Source organism: Fistularia commersonii, chromosome 21 (genome assembly GCF_037954325.1).
Source record: "Fistularia commersonii isolate RoL2024-O1a breed Wild chromosome 21, RoL_Fcom_v1.0, whole genome shotgun sequence".
In the NCBI taxonomy this organism is placed as follows: domain Eukaryota; kingdom Metazoa; phylum Chordata; class Actinopteri; order Syngnathiformes; family Fistulariidae; genus Fistularia; species Fistularia commersonii.
In genome coordinates, this window is record NC_141304.1 from 368,038 (window position 1) to 391,476 (window position 23,439).

General features: G+C 52.5%; 4 protein-coding genes across 7 annotated transcripts; 1 reads left to right on the forward strand and 3 right to left on the reverse strand.

Annotated features, from left to right (window-relative positions):
• Positions 1-345: 345 nt before the first annotated feature.
• cnpy2 (canopy FGF signaling regulator 2) lies at positions 346-4,222 on the forward strand. Of its 2 annotated transcripts, XM_086168700.1 has the most exons (6): positions 346-421; positions 616-722; positions 853-968; positions 1,328-1,525; positions 3,416-3,512; positions 3,586-4,222. In XM_086168700.1, the coding sequence occupies exons 2-6, from the start codon at positions 623-625 to the stop codon at positions 3,627-3,629; spliced, it is 555 nt and encodes a 184-aa protein (XP_086024826.1). In that variant the 5' UTR covers positions 346-421; positions 616-622; the 3' UTR covers positions 3,630-4,222. The 2 variants fall into 2 exon arrangements, with proteins under 2 accessions (XP_086024826.1, XP_086024827.1); XM_086168701.1 differs by lacking the exons at positions 3,416-3,512; positions 3,586-4,222 and adding an exon at positions 1,617-3,316.
• A 2,087-nt stretch (positions 4,223-6,309) lies between these two features.
• LOC147221826 (uncharacterized) lies at positions 6,310-10,789 on the reverse strand. Its single transcript, XM_086168400.1, has 3 exons — positions 10,707-10,789; positions 10,425-10,522; positions 6,310-10,280 (listed from the first exon to the last, which is right to left on the reverse strand). The coding sequence occupies exons 2-3, from the start codon at positions 10,502-10,504 to the stop codon at positions 6,542-6,544; spliced, it is 3,819 nt and encodes a 1,272-aa protein (XP_086024526.1). The 5' UTR covers positions 10,505-10,522; positions 10,707-10,789; the 3' UTR covers positions 6,310-6,541.
• Positions 10,790-12,224: 1,435 nt separating this feature from the next.
• Positions 12,225-15,155, reverse strand: LOC147221827 (EEF1A lysine methyltransferase 3-like). 2 transcript variants are annotated; one of them, XM_086168699.1, is made up of 3 exons: positions 14,811-15,155; positions 14,616-14,727; positions 12,225-13,052 (listed from the first exon to the last, which is right to left on the reverse strand). In XM_086168699.1, exons 1-3 carry the CDS (start codon positions 14,970-14,972, stop codon positions 12,655-12,657), a joined length of 672 nt encoding a protein of 223 aa, XP_086024825.1. In that variant the 5' UTR covers positions 14,973-15,155; the 3' UTR covers positions 12,225-12,654. The 2 variants fall into 2 exon arrangements, 1 of the variants encoding a protein (XP_086024825.1); XR_015107797.1 differs by having other exon boundaries at positions 12,913-14,349; positions 14,811-14,834.
• Positions 15,156-15,991: 836 nt separating this feature from the next.
• On the reverse strand, positions 15,992-22,670 carry stx16 (syntaxin 16). 2 transcript variants are annotated; one of them, XM_086168973.1, is made up of 9 exons: positions 22,221-22,670; positions 19,615-19,626; positions 19,398-19,505; positions 18,843-18,983; positions 18,445-18,607; positions 18,122-18,210; positions 17,862-18,005; positions 17,672-17,752; positions 15,992-17,216 (listed from the first exon to the last, which is right to left on the reverse strand). In XM_086168973.1, the coding sequence occupies exons 1-9, from the start codon at positions 22,344-22,346 to the stop codon at positions 17,112-17,114; spliced, it is 969 nt and encodes a 322-aa protein (XP_086025099.1). In that variant the 5' UTR covers positions 22,347-22,670; the 3' UTR covers positions 15,992-17,111. The 2 variants fall into 2 exon arrangements, with proteins under 2 accessions (XP_086025099.1, XP_086025100.1); XM_086168974.1 differs by lacking the exon at positions 19,615-19,626 and having other exon boundaries at positions 15,993-17,216; positions 22,266-22,670.
• Positions 22,671-23,439: the final 769 nt, after the last annotated feature.

The following is a 23,439-nucleotide window of genomic DNA, read 5'->3' on the forward strand; positions in this document are numbered from 1 at the left end:
GCAGAGTCACAAAGTGCAAGTGGATGGCAAAGTTCTCAGATGTTCTGCAGAGAGAGCGTGGGGTTCTGCTGACCTCGGCCCCCGAGGCTGCATGGACCTGTGCATGTATGGAGGTGTCTAGGTCAGAGAGGTGGCTGTGCTCTGACTTGATGATCCATCAGAATTTAAGAGCCTCTCGCCACCGCTTTGAAAAGTCTTTTCTAAGTGTTTGGTGGCGAAACGACGAAACCCAAGGTAGCCCGTCTCCGCTCAGCCGCTGTGCGTCCTCCCGTCCGCTAGGGGGCGCTGTCCGAACCTCCCGTCCACCAGGGGGCGCTGTTCCGCCCCGGGGCCGCGCTGCCCGGGTGCGACGTCACCACACGTAGCCGAGTGACAGGACGCCCGAGCAGGACGACGCTTCTGGATTCTCCAGCAAAAACCGGTACGTTTGAATGAAAAGCTGCCGCAGCGGCCGCTTCTTCCGTCGCTCCTTTGTTTACCGGCGGTGCGGGACGCGGGCGCGTTAGCATGCTCGGAAGTTAGCATGTCGTTTTGTTGTGTGCTAGCATGCTAACTTCTCCCCATACTCATTCACTTGTGTGTGTGTGTGTGTGTTTCCCAATATCTGCCTTTCAGATCCAACATGAGGGAAGTGTGTCTCCTGCTCCCGCCGTGTGTGATGCTGTGGCTGCTCCTGAGCTGCTGCCAGGCGGCCAGGCAGGGCCAGGACGTCCGCTGTGGAGGTCCGTGTTTCCTCCTCACAGCAACACCAGCAGCACTGGAGCCTGCTCACCTGTGTGTGTGTGTGTGTGTGTGTGTGTGTGTGTGTGTGTGTGTGTGTGTGTGTGTGTGTGTGTGTCCTCCATCCCACAGCCTGCAGGGCTCTGGTGGATGAGATGGACTGGGCCATCTCCCAGATCGATCCAAAGAAGATGATCCAGACGGGATCTTTCCGGATCAACCCGGACGGCAGCCAGTCCATCAGAGAGGTTTCTCCCCTCCGCTTTCTCCTTGACGCGCAAAACTTTGTTTCTGGTCGACTTGGCAGCGTTTGGGGCTCACCTGTCCTCCTCACAAAGGTCAAAACCTAAATAAAGGGTCATCAGGTGTAAATGCGTGTGGTCGTTTGCCCCGGCTTTGCATTGTATCTGTGAAATAGGAAACAAGGAGGTCTCTAAGAAAGCCGTTGCCTTGGACGCAACAGAATCTGCTCCGTTGTGGACGTAGATTTGGTGCCCGAAGCTGAGAGAACCAAATATCAATGCATACTTTTCTACAAACCAGGTTCAGTAAGAAAGCGGTTGTCTCGTCTGCTTCTCCATGTTTTCACGGTGTTTGGCGGAACCAGGTTCCGCTGGCGCGCTCGGAGGGGAACCTCCTGGAGCTGATGGAGAGCGTGTGCGAGAGGATGGCGGACTACGGCGAGCGCGTGGACTCCGGCACGGACAGGAAGACCTACGTCCGGATCAGATCCCGAAGCGGCGAGGCCATGGACCTCTCGGAGGCGGCGCTGGACTCCAGAGTTACGGCTAGTTTAAAATTTGCGGTGAGTAGAAGATGCAGCTGTGTGATGTTGTGTTGCTGTGACAAGGCTGGAAAGAAATTGCTAATTATTATTATTATTATTACCATTACAGCAGGGGTGTCAAACATACGGCCCGCAAAGGGGTTCGACCAGGACCGCAGGATAATTTTGAAAGGGAAAAAATGCATAAAAGACAAGGATTTATTTTTTTTAAGTGCAATTTGAGAATTTTCCGCTCGGGGGCGCACTATTTTGGTCAGAGTAGACGGCAATCCGCATCACTGAGACGGACCAATCAGCAGACGGTATCAATGCACCACCTGCAGCTTGTTATGACGTTATTTCCACCCCGTTCTCCACCTCCTGCTACGCCCTCATTAGACAAAATGTCGTTATCAAAATAGAGAAAAGTAGTTAAAGAGTGTAGAGTTTTCAAAGAAAAACGGACTACGTCCTATTTATTTACGGAGACGCACGGGAAACCTTTGTACTTGGTGTGTTTGCAACAAGTTTCAGTATTTAAAGAATATAATATTCGGCGCCACTACGAGACTCATCACAGTGAAAAATATGACATCTTGCAAAGAAACTGAGAAGAGATAAGATCAACCAATCGCTGGCAGGTCTGAGGAAACAGCGTCCACTTTCACCCATAGCTGAGAAATCAGTGATGCAGCAGTAAAAGCCAGCGAGCTAATTGCTAGCGAAAAAGTACAATTTAATGTTAGTCACCAGCTTCACTACTAAAGAATATGTTGGAATTCTACTGTTCATGCAACTCCATACATTTTCAGTGTGTATTGTGTGTGTTTGCATGTTTCATGGATGAAGTTTACACATTTACAGGACAGGTGAATACTCCAATCCTTACACATTTAAGAGCACCCTTTTTAGTTTGTAAGGTGTAGGCAGGGATTCAATTCAGATTTTATATCCACATGTGGAAATGATTTAAAAATCCCTTTATTTAAAAGTGTCATTTAATCTTAAAGTGCATTACTGTATTTTTCAATACCAATTACTTGTTAAAGTTTTGTGCCTTTGTACGATCAGTGGGATCTCATGATCACATGATTGCAATGCAAACATGTGAATGATAAAAGTAAATTGCACTTTTGTCTAAGGAAATATGAGGTGTTTCATGAAATGTTTTGTAAAGGGATTGTACATGAAATTCCAAGATTTTCCTCATGTTCTTGTACTTCTTTACACCAAAACAGAGGAAAGACATGATATTTCGGTTATTTATTGCTGAGTATGCCATTATTTTAACGGTCCGGCCCACTTGGCATCTACCTAGGCCGTATGTGGCCGTCATGAGAAATGAGTTTGACAGCCCTGCATTGCAGTCTTTCCTACAATCCAAAGTAGCCGGCAGCATCAGCGCCAGTCGTCCCATGCTCTGTTTAAAGTACCGGCATTTCCGGACTATTGGCCGCACCTCAATATAAGCCGCACCGGCTAGCCGATCGCTATCTCGGGCTTCCTTCTGCGCACTAAAACCGTCAAAGTCGTCTTCTTCGATGTCGGAGTTGAACAGACTCAGAATTTCCAGGTCATTTCATCGGTCCGATGTGACGAGGATAAACGTTTTAGCGGCGTGTCGCTCGTTAGCGTCCCCCTCCCAAAGTCCATATATTAGCCGCATCGTCGTTGACGTGAAAAAAGTCGCGGCTTATCGTCCGGAAAGTACGGTAATCCTTTGCTAGTGTTGTACGTTTCAAGGTGATTTGACGCCAGGCGTCGGTTGCAGAGTAAAACAGTCTGCTTTTGAATCGCGAAGGTGACTGTCCTTGAAAATGATCTCCAAAATGAACCCCAAAAAACCCGCACTGTCGTTTCCTCGCTTATTCTTTCCCGCCGCCGCTCCGACTCCCCGAACCCGTCTTGACTCGCGTTCACGTCCGCCAGTGCGAAACCATCGTCGAGCAGCACGAAGATGAAATCATCGAATTCTTCGCTCACGAAACGGACAACGTTAAAGACAAGCTGTGCAGCAAGAGGACGGGTGCGTATTCGACCGTACGCCGATCCCCATGTCCCGCAGAGCCGCCGTTCATCTGCTGTCCTCTGTCCCTCAGACCTCTGCGATCACGCCCTGAAACTGCCCCACGACGAGCTTTGACACCCCGCGACTCCGCCGCCGCCCTCGTCTCTCCGGAGGCGGGAATCGCCAGGTGACGCCGTGGCCGTCACGCCAGCAGAAATACTTGTGCACAAACAAGAAGAAAGTAGACTTTACCAGATTGAATTTTCTAATAATAGTTTACTATTTGGTTTGGGGGAACACAAGGTTCATTCATGTTGCCGTCAGGTCATTCCTGCGGTGGAAGGACGCTTGCCGCTCTCCAGAAGAAGGCGTCTTCACAAGCGCACCATCCATTACAAACCAAGTCCGATTCCACGCTAGGAAATGACCCGGCGGATATAGCAGTGTTTTGCGCTCGTCCGGCCGCCGCGCCGTGTCCGGGGCGGCTCCGGGGCGGCTCCGGGGCGCCGAGCCCCGCGGCCCGGCTGACAACCTCCGAACGCGTGGCGGGTGGTTTGCGAAAAAGCACTCCGACTGTATTCTTGCTACGGTTGGCTTTACGGCGTGTGAAGAACATTGCGGTTCCTCGTGTGAACTTTCCCCCCCCGTCTTCCTTTTTAGACCTGTCACTTCCTCCACATCCGTTTCTGTCCGCAGCCTTTGGAATTATATTTGTACAACAAAATCAACTTGGCGTCTGATTCCTTGTCCGAGACACGTGTGTGTGTGTGTGTGTGTGTGTGTATAGATATATGCTGCTTTGATGCAACTGTTTTATTGTCTTTGTCACCAGTGTGGATAAGATTACACAGCACGTGAGTGACGTTACGTTTAAATGAGCCTTTCAATTGCTGTGATTGTAAAACGCGTGCAGTTTTTGTAGCCGTAGGAAAGAAAATAACAAGAATAAGCATCGTTTCAGGAAAAACGAAACTAACACGGAACGGAAAAAAAATGTGACATACAAGCTTGTAAAGACACGTTGAAACCGTTTCCGTTTGCAAACCCAGAGAGCGATCTTTTCCTCGACCTCTATTTCTCTAGCGATGTCCAGTCGTTCCTCTCGTCGGGACGCCGGCTGTGCTCGGCAGCGGCTTTCCTGACAGCCGCTATCAGAACCTCGAATAGGGATTTACCGAAACGTCCTGTGGAAAAGTTGTATTTTCATATGAAATCTTCCAGGCGTCGGCGTCCTGGTTCCCACATTCTGCAGCTCTTTGTGTCTCCTGTCAAAGCAGCTTTCTGTTTAGGGTTTACAAACAATCCGATCACACTTCCGTGTCCGTGAGCCGCTGCTTTTCCACTGAAAGCTGCGATAATAAACTGCCATTTTAAAATGACCTTCATTCTGAAGCTCCGGTTCAGTCCAGATCTTTCAGGGTCAGCACGGAAGATCTCCTCACACATTTTACCTGCACCGGCAGGACTGGAGGCTCCTCCTGAGCGGCCCTTCGCTGTCCTTCCACCTCACAGGGTGGATTTACCGCCGGTTTGAGCCGAGGAGAAAATAACCCTTTGAATCAGGCGGAGCCGTAGCTCCTTTCTGTCGGGAGTTGTGATGTTTATTTCCCTGTGAACCCGGAGACGACGTCATCCCATCGAGGGACTTGCTTTTTGAGCGCCGGGAAGAGACGAGCCCTTTTCTCCACCCTTGTAAAGCTGCCGGAAGGCTTGGAGTTTATCTGTGTAGATGGAGTTTGCTCTTGGAAAGAAGCCGACCACGGGTTGTCTTTGCCGCTGCGGAGACGTTTTTAGGTGTCCAACCCACGCATATGTCCTGTTTAAGATGGAATTATCATTTTGTGTTTAAAATGTGGGTTTTCTGAACCTTTTGTTTTTATCCTGCATATTTTCTAAAAGTTTGAATAGTCCAGAGAGTGAATGAGCAAGTTTGTTTCCATAGATTCAAACGTCGTGCACGTACGCTGCGGTTTTGTGTTATTTCCCGTTCATCGTTGCCGGCTAACTAATTACTTTCATAAATTCTGTACAAAAAGCGAATCCCTGGAGAGTTTTGTATAAGAACCTCCAGCTCAGCCGGTCGAACGCCTTCTCGTTGGCGTCTCCGGAGACGTCGGGCGTCTGACGTCCTCACGGTTTTGTCTCTGCGAGATGAAACCCGTCCTGGATCCATCACTTTAGCCTCTCGCTAGCCTAGTTTCGCTAATGTTGTCGTCGCCCGTATCGCTGTTTCTGCTTCCATCTGCTGGGTCTCGCTTCTTCTGGTCCGCCGGTCCCATCCGGTTCTAGTTCCGTCTCCTGGTTATGCTCGGCGTCACGTGTCGGGGAGCTTCTCGGGCTCGTGTCTCTCTGTGGCGTCCGTTCGTCTGTATTTCCTGTCGTGCTCTTCGCGTTGACCCGGTTCTTCATGTTGAAAAGCACTCTTGGAAAGGATGGGGGTTGTTTTGGAAACCGTCTGAGCTCCAGCTGCCATTTTGACCACAGAACCATCTATACTTTTAAAACAAAGCACTGATCTAAATGATTTTTTTTCAATGTTGCGCGCACAAGATTTTTTTCAAGATTGCTAGTTTGTTGGTGAGTGAAGTTTTGAATTTTAGAAGGATAGTAAGTTCATCAATCTGCAGTGGAAAACAGCTTAATAGCATAAGAATAATGGTCCGCCGTGGTTAAAATGTTGTTTTCTGTGCCGTTGTAGCACCATTAGAGTGAAGACGCGCAGATGTAAGCAGGGTCGAGCTGCTCGAAGGGCTTTAACCTGCTCACACCTTCAAAGAATTCACACAGACGCCCGTTAGATCTTTAATATGAAGGTCTTTAATATCAAAAGGGTTAAAGGTCAACTTTAGTGTGACTGTCATGCTCTGGGGAAACGGTCTTGTCAGAATCTCTTTCCGTGTCGGTCCAGACCGGCGTAGATGAGTGTTGGAATTGGAAGGAGAGAAAATGAGGTTTAAAATCTAAACTTTTTTGATTTTTTTTTGGAAAGCATTGACCGGTTCATCTGTTCCCGCACCCTCGTACGCTTCTGGACTTCTACTTCTTCCTCAGCCCGTGGTTTCCTTCGCGAGCGTATCGTCCTCTTCGTCTGGCTCCGGCTCCTCCTGCCGGTCTCTCTGATTCCCCTCCGTCGTCTCCCCGGGGTCGCGACCTTCGTCCGCCGTGGTATTTCTTTCTGCCTCCTGACTCTGACTCTCCCCTGTGGCGTCCGCCTCGCCTCCCGTCCCATCGGCCTCCTCCTCCTCCTCCTCCTCGTCCTCGTCCTCGTCCGCAACAATAACGGTTTCTCCGGAGTCGTGGCTGCTGGTGCTGCTGCAGGACAGCGTGTCCTCCTCGGCCGTCAGTCCGTTGGGCAGCTCAGGACCCGAATCCTTCCGGACCGATCCTTCCTCCGAAACCTCCCGTCCTCCCGCTCCGTCTCCTGCTTCCTTCTCCGCCGCCGCCGCACTGTAACCAGGAGTTTTCCGGTGGCCGTTGTCGTCCGCCGCCGCCGCCGCCGCCGCCGCCGCCGCCGCGTCGTCTCCCGCGCTCTCGGGGTCCCACGGCTCGTTCACCTCCTCCTCTTCGTTCTCCGAGTCGGGCGCCGTGTGTTTCCTGATGCGGTTCACCGCGTCCCACAAGGACTTGGGGTACTGGTGCTCGTCCGGGAGGGCCGGGTCGGGGGAATCACCCTCGCCGCCCTTCGGAGGGGGCGCCGGAGAAGGAGGGGTCACCGGCTCGGAGGGGGAGGATGGAGCGGGAGGAGGCGGAGGGGGAAGAGCTTCCCGGAGGCCGGGGGCTTCGGCGGAAAGATCCGGAGCCGAGGAGGTTTCCGGTGGAGGAGCGAACTCGGCGTTCTCTTCCTGCAGCCGGGATTGAAGGTCAGCCCGCACTCGGGTTTCGGCGTCTCCGCCGGTTTCTTCAGCCGTTGTTTGCGGCGCCGGTGATGCGGCGTCTTCGTTTCCTCGGTGGCAGGATCCCATATCCTGGTCTGTCGCGCAGGGAGATGGTCCCGTCTCGCCGCCGTCCCGTCCGGATAAAACCTCGGCCTCCGTTTCAGCTCGACCGCCCGCCGTGTTCTCTTCAGGTGTGGCGAGCGTCCGTTCCAGAACCTCACGGAGATCCTCACCCTCTGCGTCAGCGTGTTCCTCAACGCTCAAATCGCTTTCTGCGTCACCGCAGGTCGTCTCCGGTCGGCGGCGTGGAGGATCGTCCTCCTCTGAAAGACTCGACTCCTCTGGACTCTGTTTGGATATTTCCGGCGTTTCCTCCTCCGATCGCTCGCTCGCCTCTTCGACCGCTCGCCGATCCTCTCCTCTGGACTCGTCGTCCTCGGTACCTTCGGGTTCAGACTCGTCGAGCACCGGTTCTCCGCCCTCGTCTTCCACGGCGTCGCCCGTCTCGTCTCGTGTCGCTTCCGCCGGCGGTTCTTCTCGGGCGGGCGGGCCGGAAACTGGCGCGGCCTCTGTAAGCTCAGACATGGAATGGCGAGGAGGGTGAGATGAGGAGGGTCCAGTAGATCCAGGGGTAACGGGAGGCGGGGTCTCGCAGGGAGGGGACGGCGCCCGGGACCGATCCGGTTCTCCCGATTCAGGACCGGGACCGTCCTCCGGGATAGTGGAAGTCCCCGTCGGGCCGGGATCGGGGTCTTCGCCGTCCGGAGGCTCGGGGGTTGAGATCGGGTCCGAGAGGCCGTTCTCATCGGGAGCGGATTCGGGCGGCGGCTCCGAACTCGGATCGACTCCCGGCGCAGGTTGGATCTCGGATTCCCTCGGACCATCTGACGCCTCTGCTGGAGGTGCGGGAGAGTCATTTCCCCCCAAATCCTCATTTCCCTCCGTCGGATTCTCGGGCCGCTCCTGGTCCTCTCGTTCTCTGAAGACCTTCTCGCCGTCCACGCTTCGATGGCGTGTCTCCGGAGCAGGATGGATCCGGTCTTCCTCGTCTCCGGCACCGGCTTCGAGGATGGATTCGGCGTCTTCTGGTTGCTGCCCGGCGTCCCCCTCCTGCAGGGAGATGCCGAGGATTCTTTGAGCTCGTTCCTCGACGGCCTCCCGCTCAGGAGCCGCCAAACGGATCCGTCCCTGCGGCTCCTCCGCGAGGCCGGTTCGCGAGGACTCCGTTTCCGTTTCTCGCTCCGCCGCCGCGCTTCGGTCCGGCGGGCCGACCGATCGGACGCCGTCGACGGGACGACTGAGCTCTGCGTTTTCCTCGGAGTCCAAAAAGTGAACGCGCTCCTTCTGCGGCGAAGGAATCAGTTCCATCTTCACCACGACGCAGGTGGTATCCACGAGCGGGAGCCCGTCCTCCTCGCCGTCCCGCGCTCTCCGGACCCCGTCGGACGGACTCTCCGGCCCGGCTCTGCCGGAGAAGCTCGGCTCCCTCCACAGGGGATATTTGGGCGGAGGCGGAGGCGGCGGCGTGGACCGAGCCGCCGGTCTCTCCGGCAGAAGCCCGGCATCGCCGCCGTTTGCTTTCCCGGGGGAATCGGGAGTGTCGACGCCGTTTAACGGATTCTCGACAAGACGTGGCGGAGCGGCCGCTTTTTCTGCCGGTCGGTCTTTGGAGCTTCTGGGACCAGATGGAACGGACACGTGAGATGTTTCTGCCGGAGCAGGAGGCCCGTAATCCACTTCGTCCGCGAGCTTGGCCGTTCGCTGGACGTCGGCGAGGGAAGAAGCTCCTCGCGGCTCCGAGCTCCAAACGTCTGTTTGGTTGCAGATGGGCAGCGACGGGCTTCCTGACACGCCCGCTATTCTAGACACCAAGCAGAAGACGGTCATCCCCCCGGTCTTCTTGTTCAGTCTGAACTTCCTCCCCTCGATGACTTTTGAGGACGCCTCCCGCTTCACATTTGACCTCTGTGCTCCTGAGGACGTTCCTGAGGACGTTCCTGAGGACGTTCCTGAGGACGCTCCTGAGGACGCTCCCTGCCGCTCGCCATGCCTTTTCTCCAGTTCCTCCGTTACGCCGCCTGCTTCCGGTCTCTCGGGCTCCGAGATGGTTTTCTGACTTTCTGCTTGTGCCTGGAGGTCTTTCTCCCTCTCGCCTCCGTCCTGAGGATCCACGGAGGCCGGCAGCTTTCCCGCTGGCGGCGGCGGCGGCGGCGCGGAGGAGCGGCTCTTGCTGTTTAGCTCCCAGCTGAAGTGGCTCTGCGGCGGCGGCGGCGGCGGTGCAGGTGAACTTTTATGAGGACTGTTATAGGGAGGAGGTGCGATGTAGCCCGGCGGCTGGCTGAACCCCCTCCTCTGGTAGCCCGTCTTGTCTCTGGCGGGTTCGGGGGCGGGCGGGGGATACCGGCTCCGCTCCGGCCCGGTGCCGGCGTCCCCGCTGGCCTCCAGGAGCCCCTGGGAGGCCCCTCTCAGCTCCGCCTCCATGCGTCTCCTCCTGGGCAGGGAGTGGCTGTAACGGGCCGCCCAGGCTTCCAGCTCTCGGTAGCTGCTGTCGCTCCTCTTGCAAAGTTCCCTGTTGTAGCGCGGCGGCGTGCACGGCTCCCACCCGCGCCGCCAGCCGTCCCTCAGGAAGCCGCGCTCGTACTCCCTCGCCGCCGTCCACTCTCTGTCCCGGGCCTCCTGGGGCTCCGACGCCCCCGGATCGCGGCGCCGCTGAGAGTGGCGATCCAGCACGAAAGGGAAGTGAGCGGGAGCGCCGGCCGTCATCTCGGGGTCGGTCCAGTTGGCGTAGTCCTGCGGCGCCGCCCTGGTCCTCGGCGCCGGGACGCTCCAGTAGCCGGAGTCCCGGCCGGGATCCGGCTGGTCGTAATAGAACGGCGGAGGAAAATGGCAGGACTGATGCCGGTCATGATAGCTGCGGAGAAGAGCAAGGAAACAAGGGAGTGAGTATCCACACGGAAAATTAATCCATAGGTGTGTGTGTGTGTGTGTGTGTGTGCGTGTGTGTGTGTGTGCTATCGTGAAAAGGGCTTCCAAAGCAGAGGCGGTTAAAACTCACTTCTGTGTGCAATTTCTGCCGGGCAAAGTTCCAAATTTGGCATATGGAGACAGCTGATTTCCAGGCCAGAAATCCATCATTTGTTTTAATTCACAGGTCTGAGGCATGAAGGCAAAAGGACCATATATTTAACCTTCATACGTGTGCGTCTATCATATATATATTTATAGAAAAACAAGCGTGTTACACAGGCAGGACATGTTTTGATGGATTCACGAATCATCCGTTTCAAACATGTTTGCCGCCGTCCCAATAATGACAGGAAGTGAAGGCCACGCCTACCTTCAGTGGACGCGTCCAGGTAGTCCAGGTAGTCCAGGTGGTCCAGGTGGTCCAGGTGGTCCAGATGGTCCAGGTAGTCCAGGTGGTCCAGGTGGTCCAGGTGGTCCAGATGGTCCAGGTGGTCCTCTCTGCTCATGTGATGATATGAGACCTACTGAGGTCCAGGCGGGACCACTTGTTTTAAAAGGACGCCGGGGTTCATTCTCCCTCCCACTCGCACACACACACACACACACACCCACACACACACACACACACACACACACGCCTCCCAGTTGCTGTCAAGTCATCCTCCTCGTCCAGCCGACAGGTTGCATCCGACGTTTCATATCAATCTTTTTTTCAATAATAAGATCTTCTGACTAACAAACTCAACCAAAACGTATCAGGCTTTTCATATTTATTACAATTTTAATAAATCATGCCAACTTGTATTTGGGGCAAAAATTGTTATGAAATGTGTTTTAACAGTTTCTCAGTGTGTGTGTGTGTGTGTGTGTGTGTGTGTGAGCCTCACTGGTAGCTTTTGGCTGCAAATCTCTGGCCTTGTTGTTTCAGGATTCATGGAAACATGCGTCAGGCAATTTTCACTGATAAAATGTCAATTTCCTTTTTCTTCTTTTAAACTGGAAAATGATATTTTTCTAATTGGCACGGAAGGTGTTTTTCACCTCGGCCGTTTCCATAATATTTTCAAAACCAGCGGTGAATCTGATGGCGGTTGGGGGCGTGAGGGCGAGCGGACGCGGCGTGGAAATGATCTGTTGTTTAATGGTCTGAATTGAAGCACGAGGCAGACGGGCGGCGGCGGCTCGTCGGCCTTTCTTTGAAACTCTCCAGCGGAACAAACAGGCTTTCCTTTGCTGAACAGAAAGTCTGTGCATCAGCAGAGTGCAGGAGGGAGGGGATGAAGCCCGACGGAGAGCAATCTGTTGATGTTAACAGAAAAGTCGCCGGGGATGATCTTTGTTTTGGTTCCGACTTGAAACCGTCTCTGCCGGGTTCTGGCGAGCCACGCCGAGCGAAGCCACGCCGAGCGAAGCCACGCCGTCATGCGACCGAAATATAGACGCCGAGAAAAAGCGGCAGAAAATGTCCTTGCCGTCGCTGAAACGTGCTGCTTTTATAGCGAAGCGCTAAGTTTCTCAAAAAGGAAAGATTTCAACGTCGAAGAGTTTTGGCACGACGACGCTCAGCCGGTCGTCGTCCGAAAGCAAAGGAAGTAGAAACTTAAAGCTTCGTTTCTCTCAGACCTTCGGTATCCTGGTCTCTAACTTCTGATTCCAGCATTTATTTGTATGAATCAATAATATACAACTTTCTGTTTCCAGTATTGTAGATTTTCCTGGATTCTCACAAGACATATATCAGGAATATTCAGTTTAAATGATTTATTGAATAACTGTACTTAAATGTGGGGGTTCTGGTCAAACCCACAGCTCCATCCTGCAGACCCAGGTTTGATCCCGCAGGCCTTTCAGATTCACTCTGGACTCGCAATCAAACGCCACGACTGAATTAAATGAGTTGGCTTTATTGGATTTGACACAGAAGAACACGTGCACTTTGTAAAAAGGTAAACAAAATAGGATTTAGTTAAAACCGTCCCCCCCGGGTCTGGGGTCGGACTCCCTTGTGAATCCCGTTCCCTTCGAATGGCTTTAGGCGGTTTGGATTTGCGAACGTCGCGGCCGATCGTCCGAGACGCCGCCGCCCGGTTTAAGGCACTTCCTGGCTTTGGGCGTTGGGACGGCGGCAGAAGCGGCGGCCGCGTTTCTTTCAGACTCGGCTCGGCTTTTTCCGGCCGCCTCCTCGTCGGCGCACGTGCCGACGTCTAGGAGCGCGAGCGTGGCTCCTTCTGATCGCTCTGGCTAACGAAACGTTTCCATTACTAGTCAAATTAAAAACGATTGATCCTCGAAGGAACACTTTTTTAAGATCCCCGCCGCTACTCTTGGTTTCTCAAAGAGGCTCGGTAGATGTTAATATTCTGCTTGCGGTCGCGGTCGACCAGCTCCACGTCAAACCTCCCGGGCAAGATATCTCCGAAGAACCCCGGGGTGCCGTGCTCCTCTCGCATTTTGGAAGCCAGATAAAGCCGGGCGTCGCCTCGGCATAAATGCACCAGCGTCTCCAGGAGCAGCGGATACGTCTCCGGGAGGTAAACGATATCGGCGCCGAGGACCAGGTCCCAGTCCGAGGAGAAGCGGCGGTGGTCTCGGCCCCAGGTCAGCGGGAGGACGGCCGGCGGGGCGTGAGGCCAGCCGGCGGCGGGCGCGTTGGCAGAGACGTTGCTCTGAAGTTGCGGAAGAACCAGAGGGAGGTCAGTTAAGGTCACGGCCGCCCCTAAAATTCAAAGATACGTTTCATTCATTTGTGTTTGAGAGATGATGACAGTGCAACGTTTTCTCCTCAGGGCTGAGCTCGGGCTGAAGAAGCGGGCGGAGGCACGGCGGGGCTGCGGAGCGCACGGCGGTAAGAGAACGCCGCGGCGGAATACCAACGGCGGCTCTGGAGATGTGAAAACGGCGGCTTCGGGTTCAAAGTACACGCTCCGGCCGAAGCGGGCGTGATGACGCGCCTTCGCCGGACCTGCGGCTTTTCTGTGATTTAGAGTTGCTTAAACGGCAAAAAGTCCGCCGACGACCACGCGTTCAGATTTTGTGACGCATCGATCGGCGTCCGGAAGGTCCGAACGGCCGAGGCCGTGGTTCCCCTCGGGTTCTCCGGGTTCACGTGACGACGGGAGGCCGAAGAGGACGGATCGGCTCGGGAGCGAGGCCACGCCGTGGATGTTCTGGAGAGAAGAGGTGGCGAATACGTGGGCGGAAGGACGGCGGGGTCACGAGCGGCGGTTCCGTCCAACGCCGGCCGCGTGATTCCTTCCTCCATATTTGAATCTTCATTCTAGTCGGCTGAAAAAGAAAGGGGTCGGACGAACGCGCTCAATATGGATTCCTGCGTTTGAATTTTGCAAGGCGGAGCGGGAAGATTCCAGCCTGGCACGGGGAAAACTAAGGGGACGCTTTTTGTTTTTGTGCGAAAATTGGGTTTGACCGGTTTTGTTGGTTGAACATGAACTCGGGTGGAACGGTGAGGCTACAGGGAGTGGAGATCAAGAAGCTGGAGGATCTCGGGTGCTTGGGGTCAACAGTCCAGAGCGTAGGAGAGTGTGGAGAAGAGGTGAAGAGACGGTCCAAGCAGGTTGGAATGGGTGGAGAAAAGTGTCAGGGGTACCAAGAGATGGAAGAACATCAGCCAGAAGGACAGGAAAGCTGGAGGAGACACTGGTGAGATGATCTTCAAACACTGACAATGACCAAAAGACAGCAGGCAGAGATGAAGGTGTTGAGGTTCTCTTTGGGAGTGACCAGGATGGAGAGGATCAGGAATGAGTCCATCAGAGGGACGACACATGGTAGATGTTTTGGAGAGAAGGTCAGAGAAGGTCATGGACAGAGGAGGGATAGAGAATATATTGGTAGACGGATGCTGGAATTGGAGCTGCCAGGCAGGAGGTCTGGAGGAAGACCAAGGAGAAGATTTATGGACGTAGTGAGAGAAGATATGAAGGTAGTTGGTGTGAGAGAGGAGGATCCAGAGAATAGGGTGAGATGGAGAAGGTGGATTGGCTGTGGAGACCCTGAAGGGAAAAGACCAAAGGAGATGTTGATGCATCTGTGGAACATAGACCTATGACTTGATTTAAAAAAAAAAACCCGTATTTCTCCACTAAAGAAGGTTTTGGTGAGAGCACATAGGAAACCGGTGCAGGTCTGGAGGAGGACAAAGGAGATGCAGAGAAGTTAGTGAGAGGAGACAACATGGCTTGGTTTATTGTAGAACTGGCTTTTAAGCCCCGCCCCCTCAAAACAACAACAACAACAACAACAACAACAACAAACCTACCGCGCAGAGCGGCCGCTATCCCGACCACGCCGGTCCCCGCACCCAGCTCGATGACACGCCTCCCACGCAAATCCACACGCCGCTCTTCCAGGAACCGGCACAAGTTAAGCGCCTACACACACACACACACACACACACACACGTTAGAGCAAACAACCGAGCCCGGCAGGTGTCGTTGCGGCCGCGGTCCCTCACCGAGTCCCAGACCGGTGCAGCCACGCCGAGCTGGGCCCCGAAGCGCTGCTGGACCTGGACCTCCTGGCCCAGCAGCCTGAAGACGCTCTCCTGGCAAAACGTGTCCTCGAAGAGACGCGCGTCCGCGGGGAACGGAGAGTCCTCGTCTCCCGGGGAGATCATTGGAACGGGACCGGGGACGGATTCACGCAAAAAATAAAATGAAAATAACAATAACAGCTTTTCTCGCGGCGGCACACGAAAGTCGACTTTGGTCGTGAACTTTATTTGTGTTTGTAGCGGATTGTCGGACTTTGGGGGCGGGGCTAGCGGCGGGCTAGCAACGTGGCTAGCACGGACACGTGGGGACGCACCACTTCCGGCCAGGTCGTGATGGGCGATACCATTATGGTACGATTGGATAAAACCGATCGGTGTCGATACTTAAACGTTACAGATTGCTTGAGCCCCCCTCCCTCCCCCTCCCTCCATCATTTATTTGTAAAATAAATCCCACCCCGTGATGGTTGTTTTTGGCACACTTCCGGTCAGTTGACGCGCGTGGACTGTTCCATCGCAGGTTCCGGAAGTGACACCTGCGCTGCGATCTCGCGTTTAATCATTAATATCGATCATTTTTAGAGTAATGGGTTGTGCGTGGGTATCAATATACAGATGGCACGGGATGGAGCGGGTCTTTAAAAGCAGGGCGAGGAACGCAAGGGATTCCAGACAAACATGAGCAGAAACCAGGATCAGGATCACCAGTCTTTGAGTCTTATTTATATCCTGTCATTTTTGACATCATTTGACCCCCATCGGATAATCTGGCCCTCTGGAATGTGGAGATTTTCGGTTAACGAACGGCCCGGCTTTGTCTACATTTAGTGGGAAGGAACGCACACGTTTGATGTTTTGGAGAGAAGGTCCGAGGCCAGACTGAGATGGTCGGACGCGTCCAGCGGAGAGATTGTGAATATCTTGTTAGAAAGATGCTGAGGTTGGAACTGCGGGGCAGGAAGCCTGGAGGAAGGCCGAGGAGAAGATTTATGGACGCAGTGAAGACGGTCGGCCGCAGGGAACGTCTGGAGGAAGTCGTAGAAAACGAAGCGCCTCTTAGTGAGGAACAGACAGGGCGCGCCAGGAATTTTTACATAAATATCTAGGAAGTGCACTTGAAAACAAGGTTTGAGTTTCAGTCCGCAGAGGGAAAACTCTTGTTCATGTTCCAAGTTTATTTAAAAAAAAAAACCCAACCTGGCTCACGGCGTACCACCGACACATGATCGGTTCTTCCGCTCCAGTTTCACTTCAACGACAGACACAATTCTGTGAGTGTATAAAATGTAGCGTACAGAAATGACACATGAAGCTGGGTGGTTTCGGCTCATACATGTACGGGACGTCAGTACGAGAAAAGAGCAAACTGAAACACCGGTCCGATCTGGAAGTTAAAAAAGAAAAAACCACAATGCCGTCTGCGTGATGGTTGGAGTTGTTCCTCAGTGGACAGGCAGGTTGTTGGGATCAGAATACAGATACACGTCACCCGATACACAGTAAATATCTCAATTAATGGAAGTTAATAAAAAATAAATAATTCTTTTCATCACACCGATGACAGTAGTATTACATCCATAACACAACGACCCGTCTCACCCGGGCCTCAAATATGTGCAAACTGCATTATTATCCATTTACTCTTTAAGAAAAGGTAGCACTTTATGCGAGGACCAAAAAAAGAAAATAAATACAATCGAATTCTTCAAAACAAAAACACACTCCGTGACGAGCGCAGGGGATGTGAACCGTTCAAGCCTCTTGTGGCAAACAGCTGGATGCGGAAGAATATCTTGAGAAAACACAAAAAAAAACAAAAGTGGTCCTTAAACGGAGGGAGAGTTTTTGGTGGTGAATCGTCTCCCGAACCGGCACTGCTCTGATGGGACAGATGGTCTGCGCGTTGCCTTCCTCGCCGCGATATCGGACAGAAACGATGCGTTCCGCCGCACAAAACACAATTTGCACTTAGAAGTGAAAAGGAGAACGGGCCGCCGGCACGCGGACGTGGCCGAGCCCGCGTTTGTCGTACGTTTCCTCTGATAGGAAGCGGTCGGGTTTGACGGAACCGTCAGAAAGTCGTCCGTCGGTGCTTTGACGGCTCAAAGCGCGGCTGCAAACGGCCTTTTCCTCCGACGTTTCGAGTCGCGTGCGTGTGACAGAGAGAAAGGCGGTCGGCTTGGTTTTGAGCGGAGCCGTGGCCGAGTCCACACAGACTGACGAGGAGACACCCACACAGACGCCGCCGCTCCGGGGAACGCACTATTTAAACTTTGTTCCAAACAGGATTAGAATTAGAACGATGACTATGACGAAGAGGATGAGAATGACCAGCATCTTTCTGTTTTTCTTCTGATAATGCTCCGCCTGCCGAGAAAAACAAAGCCACGTCAGATGCTTTTCGTCGTTGCCGGCGAGGACGTCTGTCGCCGGCCGGATCGGATCGTACATTTGATCTGTAGGCCGATCGAGGACTTTAGCCACGCCTTCCCTGAAAGGTTAAAATCCAGGCGGCGCCCGAGGCGAGGCTTCATACAGCACATTTACATCCGATAGCATCGTTTTTCATTGATAACGCGTCGGCCGATCGACCCGCTTAATGAATTACAAATAAAATCAATCTGAAATGCAATATAAATGGGAGGACTTATTTTTATGCATTTCAGTAATATTTGCTTTACATTTGAATCGGTTAAAGTTCAATTTAAAGAAGTGACTAGTTTATATATAATCCTATTGCGGGTGAATTAGCATTAGCCTCTACGGGCTAACGCCTTTTGCTATTCAGCGACGGGCGGCGCCGCGCAATCGCACGTATTTACCTTTTGCAGTTGTTTTAGCCCGTCTTCTGTTTTCACGCACGCCTGCTCCACGTTGAAGTCGATCCTGTCGAGGACGGTGCCCTGGAGGGAAAGTCACAGTCGGGTCAAAACGCCGGGCGATCGTACGAATGCGGCGTTGCGCAAAACGGAGAGGCTCCCTTTCTACTTCATTTGCGGCGGCGGCGCGTACCTGCTCCACCACCATCCCGGCCAAGTCCCGGAAAATCTCGTTCAGGTCCGAGATGGACTGCACTATTTGTCTGATCTCCCGCTCTCGTTCTTCGACCATGACGGTGTTCTGTTCCACCAGCATCAGCTGGTCGTGTGAGAACCCCTGTCCAGGGAAGTCAAGACTTTCAACGACCTCGATTCGAGGCGAAAGGTCAAAAAATTATCCCGACCGCTTTTCATTTGCATTCGCGATCCCGGCGGGTTTCGCTGGCCGCCCACCTTGTCGTAAATGGCTAAATCTTCATCCTCCTCCATCAAGGGCCCGGAGTCAAAAAAGTGCTTTGACCGCTCCTCGCGATTCTTCATACCTGGAAAACATGTCGGACATTCCCAAAATAAGGAAAAACATCCGGCGCGCCGATAGCGTTAGCCATCGACTTCAACGTTTTCCGATCCGCGGTGCAACTCGGTGTCCGAGGTCGCCCCGAGAATCAGAATATCAGACTGCGATTAACAAAACGTGCAGCATCGCATCTTTTGCGACACGCCGGTAAATTCCGGAGCGACGTAAGGCAGCTTTTAGTGGGAGTGGGTCTCCTTACGTTTCAAGTAGCTGGACTGTGTGTGTCTGAAGTTGGTGGAGAGGTCCTGCAGGCTCTGGGCCAGAGACGACACCACGTTCCTCAGCAGCCTCTCCTCCTGCTCGGTGCAGTGACCGCAGCGAGACTGCAGGCCCGTCACCGCTCGCTGGCACCGGTGAAACATCTGCAGGAGACACAAACCCCAGGATTAGCGGCAAAAAGCATTTCAAACTGACCAGGCATCAGCACAGGGGCTTTGTGTTCTGTTTGTTCTGTTTTTTTGAAAAACATTCTAGATATCTTGTTTTTTCCCCAAGAATGTCTGCATGTCAGTGTACCGTCACAGCCCGACGCTATCTGGTATCTATCACAGTTCATATCCAAATGCTCCGTCAGGCACGACGCTCTCGGCGTCGTACCTGCGTGATCTCCTGCGTCGTGATCTCGATGGCGTGCTCTTCCTCGCTGCTGTCGTCCAGCGTGGGCCGATTCATGTGTTTGTCGTGGAGAGAGGCCAGTTCTTTCATCTTCTGCCGCACCCGCGTGATCTCATACTGGATCTAGAAAGGCAAGGCGGACGTGCTGTTTGTCCAATTGACACTATTGATTATTGTTATGTTTTTCTTGTAACTCCGGCACAACGATTTCCTTCGGGATAAATAACGTTGTTCTTTATTCTTAAAGCTTGGCTGTTCAAGACGCGCAAACACTTTACGTGGCCCAAGCGCTGCATGACACAGGTATTACAGTTTATAGTCTCACGCGGTGTAATCTGATACCTCTTGAGCTGCAAGGCTCTTATCTAAGATTGTTTTGGTTTTATTTCTTCCTGAAGGGAATCTGGAGAGTTCCTATCAGACGAGGAGGAGTAACGTCTGCTTTGGTCTCGGCGTTTATCAGCAGAGGTAATCACGTTTTGCTTTCCATCCTCTTGTCTAGACCTTCCTGAAGGAGATCCACGTGTCAGGCTTTACCTCATCCACGCCCTCGATCCATTTGGGAGGCAGCTTCTTGGTGACGCCGATGGCCGCCTCCGGATCCAGGCTAATTCCTGACACCAGCGCCATGCGGTCGTCGGCCAGCTTGAAAACACAACGTCGGGTTAACAGGCGAGTCGGGTCGGAGGCGGACATGTTGCGAGTCTTTTTCGACCGGCGGTGAAGTTCCACCGGGAAGCCAAAACAACGGTACCTCATCCAGCTCCTGGTGTTTTTGCCCGATAGCCGCGGGGTTCCATCCAACAGAGACGGCCAAGAGGAGGGGAAAGACAAGTTACAGGAGATGAGACCCCAAAAACCCACCGAGACCGACAAACAGGACATTTTCAAACGTTTTCAGAGTTTAAGTGTATCTACTATTCATTAACACATTTGAACCACATGTCTAGCTGTGTTACATGAAGCCATGACATTGACAGCTAGTTTAAAGCATTACTAGCAGTACTTTCAGTAAACTAAATGCACATTTGCCATGACAACTAACTTGTTTTAGTTCAGAAGTGCATTCACGCATAGATAGAAAAACACTAAAGTACTGCGGAACCGCAGAATGAAGCCAGGCTGTGGCAACTTATCGGATTTAAAAGTCGCGACAAAATAAAAAAAACACATCAGTATCAAATTTTGTTCCCTCTGATTTATTGTTGTTGTCTCGTCGGTGGACGAATACCCGCCCGCCCAGAAATAAAGCTTGAATATAATCCCAAATTTAATGTGCCGACAAGTTCTGGTGGCGTTGACGGGAGGGCGGGGACATTTCTCAACAATAAATTAGGGGGAAAAAGACACGACATACAAAACCCAGACAATAATACACAAGAACAACGAAGGTCAACAAAGACATTGGGGGGAGCGTGTCAAATGGCGAATGTGTTTGACCCTTTTGGAGACGAGGCGCTGTGTGAAGGTTCAGTCCGCGAGCCCTGACACACACACTTGTGTTACTCTGTCGCGACAGTAATCAAATGCAATTTGTCGTTATCTCTGCAGCTTGCGCTTCTGCAGATTATCACAGCAGGACCGGATTAAATGTTCTATCTGGCCTGAACTGGTTGAAAAGAAATCATTATTTCTATGCATTCGCTTAACGCTCTTTTTGTTTTTTTCTTTTCCAGAGAAAGCTAAAACATTACGGCTGTATTCCAGCGACTAAATATGTCTGTTCGATGTGGAGAGTCGGCGGTAGGTGATGCCGGCTTCGAGTAAAGTGACTCATCCGTCACATTTCCGTATTGTCACGCCGTGTCTTATCTTGCAGAAAAACATTTCAGGCAGCTGTTTGTCAAAACGTATGTTCTGCAGAGACCCTGCCCGCTGCGCACGTGGACGTGGACGTCTGCCGAGGAGCCGGCGCAGTGAAAAGAGCTGCAGTTGCCTCGCAAACGGTCGCAGCTGATCGTGAGTATCGTCACCGAGGCTGTTATTCTCCGTCCAGACTTGACCTCAGGAGAAACCACGCTGGTGAAAATAATGTCGCTTTAAATGGGAGCGACGTGTCCACAGCCTATGGCTATTATCGTTAATCTCAACGTAACTCGTAAGACTATGAATAGAGATGCTGGAAAGCCCTGCGCGAAGTATGGCGCAGAAAAACGTTGTTATTAATGTTTTGTAGCGACTGCAGTGATTTTGAGTTGGGACTGCACAACATCTCTGTTGACAGGCGTCCTATCTGGAGTTAGTTTTTGTCGGGGAGAGAGTAATATTGGTTGGCAGAACAGAGACGAAGGCCACGTGAAATGTGGTCATTACAAGTTCTCAAAATGCACGTCTGCCTCGCCTTGGCAGCCGCCGCGCATTTCTAAGATGAAAGTGCGCCCCATAAGAGCGTGGCTTCTGATCCACAGGCAGTCATCGATCATCAAGCGCTGCCATTCAAGCACTGCTTCGGTGCACGAGGATAAACATCCGTCCTCGAAACATATTCCCAAGTTTGTGTTTTAATATAAATAACAGAACCCCGCAATCGATCATAGATGCTGATCTATGAGGACATGTTGGGGACTGTGATGGGACTCGTGTTTTGAACATGGCATTGAACGCCTGCTTGCTTTGCAACAACAAAAGAGCCGGACTGATCGATTGATGTTTTGGGCCACTTAAGGAAAAGCTGTGTGACATTTCCACAGAAAGGACTTCACTTTGTTGTCCAGATCTATTTATTAATATCGTTCCCATTGATAGAGACGTCAACTTATCTCTGGGACGTCTAGATTTAGAACAAAAGACTTTCTCTTGCAAGGCTGTTTTCTACCCTGGCTTTAGCGGGGAACGCTAAGTCGGTTTAAGGCCTAGTTTGCATTGCAAAAACCCTTTCCAAAAGGTAAACCGGTCTTGCCGTGTACTTCCAAAACTGAGAAACACTGCTTATTGCGTTGCGTGGCAGCAAGCCTGCGTGGAATCGGGTGACTTCGTGCTCCGTGTTTGTTCCTTTCTTTCTCCACTGGCCTGCGGATCACATTACGATGAAGGCCACACGGCAGAGCTGGCAGAAAAGTGACGTTTTGTCAATTTGGAAAAGGGCGAATTGGGGTTCATCTCGACCCGCACCGTGAGCGTGGATTTGCGTGGAAGTGGCGAGCGGTCGCCGCTCCCGAGGAAAAGCCCGCATCCTGGGCTCACACCGGTACATTTGTCGGAGGAGGGACGACAGACAGGAAGTGAAACCAAGACACAACTATCCCTCAATACAAACAATAACGAACACGGCAGTTAATCTAGCTAGATTGGAGCACTTATAAAACTGGCTATTTGCAAACACACACAGAATAAAATGTCAAAACGATGCAGACAACTCACCGCAGCATTGCTACGTGTACTCAGACGGGGGTCGTATGTACTCACTTGCTCAGCCAAAATCTGCCGGTTTTGGATCGCATTGTTCCGCATTAACAAGAAGGCATCGGTCAGACGCCTAGTGGCCATGACTCGATATCTCGATATCTAATCTTAGACGGCACAAGATGCGGGTCAGGCGCCGTTTTACTCAATTTAATTGCGTGCTGCTAAAGCCGCTGCTAGCGCACGGCTAGTTAGCTTCCTGTTAGCCTACGAGAAAAGAGCGAGGGGAAGAAAAACTCGCGATACGGAGCCCGGCGTGGACAGCAAACGCGCCTGACAATATTTACCTGTCTGGCATCTCTATTATTTCGGGGTTCAAAAGCTAACCATGGCCGGCGCTGTCGTATTGAATTTCGGATAGGGTGTTTAAATCGTTAGCGACGGTCGAGTAGAAACGCTACCGGATGTGGGAACACGTAAACATCTTCGTCTGTCAGTGTGTGTTGGTGGAGCAGCCGCGCTGCTGCCCCCTAGCGGCCGGCGGGGGGACTGCACCCTGCCGTGCGGCCTCCAAGTGTTAAGAATAAGAATAACTTTATTTATAGCAAAGGAAATTGTTGTGCCAGAGTTTCAAGTAAAACATAACAATAATAGATAATAGTAGGAAATTGTACAAACAGTATAAAAAAGGGGGGAGAATAAGAATAAAACTTTAAAGTGTCAAAGTAACAAGTCAAGGCTATAAAGTGTCTATAAAGTGTTGCCGCTGTTCTGCGTGGAACTGGCACTCGACACCATCTGTCACGTCAAATTCCACGTCTCTTTGCGTGTGCCGTCTTGCCTTGAGATGTACGAAATGCTTTTGACGAGCTATACTTTCAAACCCTTCTTTCGGCCGCAGCGAAATCGGCGTCTTTCGTCTGAACCGATTCTCCGAATCCTCTCCTCTCAAGTCGAAACAATGACCCTGCGGGCGAATAATTCGAGCTTAGCTTCCATCCTAGCGAGGGCCCGCGCAAACCGCCTCCGACGTTATCGTGCAAACCGACACGTGTTGAGAAATCGCCTGTGCACGCGGGTCTTCGTCGCCGTTGTCAGGTTCGGGTGACGATCAGCGAGCAGCTGTAGACAGCTTCCCCGTCCTCCCGAGTCTCAGGATTCATTTTCCAGGCCTCCGGCGGGTCTCTTGCAAGAACCGCCTTGTCGCAGGCGGCCGGCGAACATCCGCATTTGTCAT